General features: G+C 33.1%; 1 protein-coding gene across 1 annotated transcript in view; it reads right to left on the minus strand.

The window, feature by feature from the left end:
- The window catches only part of ERC1 (ELKS/RAB6-interacting/CAST family member 1), a 513,889-nt gene that overhangs the window by 285,485 nt on the left and 223,411 nt on the right, over nucleotides 1–4,993 (minus strand). The window contains exon 13 of the mRNA XM_011367885.2: nucleotides 3,388–3,523. Coding sequence (XP_011366187.1) covers nucleotides 3,388–3,523 — 136 coding nt within the window. The remainder of the gene's footprint in view (nucleotides 1–3,387; nucleotides 3,524–4,993) is intronic.

A 4,993-nucleotide genomic window follows, 5' to 3' on the forward strand; every position in this document is an offset into this window, starting at 1 on the left:
AAAGATTCTTTGACCTTTCCTCTAACTGCCTAAAAAAATTTAGATAGAGAACCTGCTCCAGTGAGGGACCTGTCATCATACAAATTATAGTTTAATAAACTATAGTTTAATAGGAACTGGTGTGTGATAGACAGCAAAGAGCTTAGCGAGGCTCATTTGATCAAAGTATCCCATTGTTAAAGATGGCCCAGCCAGAAAGAACTCTAACTATGAGACACGAACACACAATGCAATGTATATACATATGCATTACTGTTGAATTGTATACCTGGAACTTACTGGATTTTGTTAACCAATGTCACAGAAAGAAAAGAAAAGAAGGAAGGAAGGAAAGACGGAGAAGGGGAAGAAAGGAGGGAAGGAGGGAGGGAGGGAAGGAGGGAGGAAAGAAAGAAAGAGAGAGAGAGAGGAAGGAAGGAAAGAAGGAAGGAAGGAAGGAAGGAAGGAAGGAAGGAAGGAAGGAAGGAAGGAAGGAAGGGGAAGAAAGTGAAAGAAAGAGAAAGAAAGACAGAATTTTATTTTTCACAATAAAGAAAGGTAATAAAAAAGTGGTACGACTCACTGTGGCAAACTAACTTCTACGAGAAAAAGTGAAGCCACTAATGAACTTAACATCATTAAGTGTCAGTCACTGAATAACAAAGGGTGAAAATGAACCTTCCAGTTTAAACCAAGTTTTAATCTTATGAACAAAAGAAAACACACTGTGTGTTTGTTAACACAGTAAGAAGAATTAACTTTTGGAAGCCAAAGTGGCATCTGATAAAGATTAAATACTCATGACTCATCAAAGATCAAAATATGAAGTATAAAGTATTTCTTTTTAACATGAGAAAGAATATATTTTAATCTCAGAATTATTATTATGCCTATAGTAGAAACATTAAAATACTAAAATAATTCCTTCCCTTTATTTTCTCTACTTCATGAAAACATCAATAGATGGACACAAATTATATTCAGAAATTGAAAACACAAAAAAATCAAGAAGAAGAATTTAAAAAAATATAAACCCTCAATCAACTGTTTTTCTACTATTCTACTCCCTCATGATTCTACTATTAGCCATTTCTCCAAGAACTGACAGCTTCTTTCAGTAGGGAATCATATTTAGACATCAAAATCCAGGGGTGCTAGGGATACTTACTACCACTGGGTTGTCATTTGCAATAAGGCAGTTAAGAAATAAGTAGCAGAGATAGTTAGTAAAAGAACTGAGATCTAATTCAAAGTATCCTATTTGTAGTCCGGTGTTCTTTTTACTAGATTTGAATGAATTACATACATATGTATTGTGCATATGGCCTTCAGCTATCATTTTTCAGTACTTTAATCTTAAATATCTACCACTTACCAAGGCACCTTGGAAAAGTCATTCACTCACTCTAAATTAATTTTCTCTATATATAAAATATAAATAAATAATTTAACTTACTTATCTCTTGGATTATAAAAAAAAAAAATAAAAGATTACATACAAAAGCACTTTTGGTGTTATCATAACAACTAATAGAAGATTAAAAGGGCGCCTTTCCGTTTACAAAGACAGACTGGTAGGAGAAAACATTAAAATGGCAGGAGGGGAGGGAGAAACAAGACAAATGAAACAGTTAAGAATTTAACATAAAGAAGGGCTTATCATAAAATAAATATTTTCACCAATTAAAAAATGTGATCCTAGTTCTCAACAAGAGAGGTTCTGAAATTCTAGAAACAGCCCAATATTAAAATATTTCATAGAATATAAAGATGCCAATTCAAATTTGTGAGCAATGAAATAATTTCCTATAGTCTAGTAAAACTGTTAGCAATGAAGAAAAGCTAAGACCATCACCACACAAAATAGCCTGAAGCAATTTAACTTAAAAAGTACAAGTAGAAAATGAAAGCCTAGAACAAATTTAAAAAACTTATAGGTAAATATTTATATGTTCTCTAAATAGGGAAAAAACTGAACAGAAAATCCATGTGTGGGGGAAAAAAACGCCATGGAATAAAAATAGATTTGAATTACCAAATAAATAAAAATTTAAGATATGAAAAAATACTCAGCCTCACTGGTACTCAGAGAAATATAAATTAAAGCAAACATTAAATATTTCCACTTATCAGATTTGGCACTGGAAAAAAAAGGAGGAAGAAGAGAAAATTGACAGTGTCAAATTCTTGCTGGCAAGGGTGAGGGAAAATTGGTATGTTACTTTTTCAAAAGTTGGTATGTTTGAGGAAATTTATACTGTTTCTCAAGGAAATTTATACTGTTTCTATAAGGAGTATGTATTTTAAAATCAATAAAAGTCATGTAAAAAGGAATGAAAACAGGGATTAACTCAGATTTTAATGTCTGAAATGAGTATGTTGAATGCCTTAAAATGCTTCGACATACCAGATACTAACTCCTCCAAATCTTTCCAGTAAAGATTTCACGATTGTGCAATTGTGGCATAAACACTCTATCATACCCAGTTAGAAGTTGTGATGAGAGAAAAACAATCTGGCAGTGAGTGGCTTAGTCTCAGCAGAAGTTTCAGAGGTTACTGGTAAGTTTATGGTATTCTTTTCTAAAACTTAAACTTCATTTGGACAGGCTAGAGATCCAGGAAGTTTCCATTAGAATGATGGCTGAGCCATTTAGAAAGCTGTGTGCATTTACGTAAGTAGTTTGATTTTCTAAGTCTATTTCGTCATCTGTAAATTGTGCATAAAATCATCTGCCCCACTGGATCACTGTGAAGGTTAGAAACAGTGAATGCCCAGGGCCTAGTTTCAAGGACTGGGCACTTAATTGGCACTTATCATATGGCCACCGCTACTACTGTTATTGAACCTGGATTAACTTAATCTGTGAATAATTAGGTTTACACATCAATTGTCACTCCATTGAAACAAAAAAGTATAGTTTATACATTCTGCATGACTGTGAAATATGCCCTCTAAACTGAATTTTTAAAAAGGAAGGAAAGAAAGAGGGAAGGAAAAATAGAAAAGAAAGGGAAAAACAGGGGGAAGGAAGAATTGAAAATTAAAATGCAGACATAACCCAAGATTAGCGATGCACTTTAATGAAGGAAAAAGGCAAATAGTTACAATGACCACCCTAAAGCTCAACAGTACGCACTCATTAAACTGACAATGAACTTACCAAATAACTGTGATTGACTCGAAGCAAGATGAGCTTTCTCCTGTGCTGAGATGTCCTCACAAAGCTGTGGAATAAAACTTGCCTTTTCTATTTAAAGCCATTCCTTTATTGCTAAACAACTGGTCTGAGGGGGAGGCAGCAAGCAGGGTTAGAAAGAGAAAAAAGAGGATCAAGATGAAGAGAAAAACAACATGCAATTATGCAAAGCTCTTCACCCCATCCTTTCAGTTCTCCTGTGTTCTAACCTGTAGCTGTGCTGAGCTGTCGTTGAGATTGTCCTCCCTTCGCCGAGCCTCTTCTAGCATCTGTGCACTCTTCTTCTTTTCCACCTGTTCCTTGTGCTTCAGATTTGCTACCTTCTTATTCTGGTCTTTCACTTGCCTATTGATAAGGGGGGAGAAAAATCAAACCATCATATACATGCACTGGAAAAAATATTTTATTTACAGACTTATACCGCTGCCGCCAAGGAATAGCCTGAAAACCAACAAAGAATTCCTGCTGCAAAAATTTTCCAACACTTTCAAATGCTCTCTTACCAAGAGTAGCAAATTGTTAAAAATGATGTATCAGGAACATGTATTTCAGCATGTACTTTATGAAGCACAATGAAATCATAAAACAAAAGAAAGGCATGAGATAGTCTGAAATGACAGGAGAAAGAAACCAAGTCAGAGATTTATGTTGGAAATATGGAAACAGTCTCCTGACATCAATGCTATGAAATAGTAGAATGGCTGATTGAAAAATGTTTTGTAATACAACTGCAATTTTATAATTATTAAATCTTTCAAACTTTCAAAAGGCTATAAACAATGCTTATGAAAATAAAAATAACGATATAAAGAACTGAGAATCCAGCTTAACACAGAACTTTATACCCACTTCTGAAACTCCTTCTCTTCCACTGCCTCCACATTAAGAATAATCTACATTCTAAAAATTTTGTGCTTAAAATTCTCGTTTTTATTAGTTTTGCTACATATATGGATCTTTCATTTATTTTGCATGTTTTTGAAGTTTATAAAGTTTATTAATAAACTATTTTGTCTTTTCAATATGTTTTGAGACTCGTACTGATCAATGAGTATACTGTGGTTTTGTTATCTCCTTTGTTTTCACTGGAGTATAAAATAATATACCACAGTCGTTTTAACCTATTCCCAAGTTGATGAACAACTGAGTTGTTTTATTTTGCTTATTGTTATTACAAACAACACTGCTAGGTACACTCTGATATACCTGTGTAAGAGTTTTTCCAAGGCATAGGCCTATAAACTGAAATGCTAGACCATATAAATGCTACACCATAAAATTGAAGTATATCTTCAACTTTACTAATTATTTTCCAAAATGTTGTATTAGCTTCTACTTACATTAGAATGCAAAACAGTGCCTTTTACACTACTACATATCCACTAATACTTGGTATTATAAGACTTTCTAAATTTTATAGTTTTAAAATGCATGTTCCTGGCTACTGAGGTTGAACATCTCTTCATATGGCATTTGGCCATTTCTACTCCCACTTCTGTAAAATAGCTACTCATGTGTTTTGCCAATTTTTCAATTGGGATATCTTTTTCTAAGAGATTTGTAAGTATTCTTTATATATTTCAGATCATAATCTTTTATCTGTTATATGTTACACAAATATTTTCTTCCAATCTATGAATTATTTCTTTGATTGCTTTATGGTATGTTTTCATTTATAAAATTTAAAATTTTTAATTGTTTCAAATGTACCAATATTTTCCTCTATGATTTGCAATTTTGTGACTTTTGCACAAAATCTTCCCCACCCCAAGTTCCTAAATGTATTCCCTGAAAATTCTGTTACTTTGTCTTTCA

This window comes from Pteropus vampyrus, unplaced genomic scaffold (assembly GCF_000151845.1).
Source record: "Pteropus vampyrus isolate Shadow unplaced genomic scaffold, Pvam_2.0 Scaffold137, whole genome shotgun sequence".
Classification (NCBI taxonomy): domain Eukaryota; kingdom Metazoa; phylum Chordata; class Mammalia; order Chiroptera; family Pteropodidae; genus Pteropus; species Pteropus vampyrus.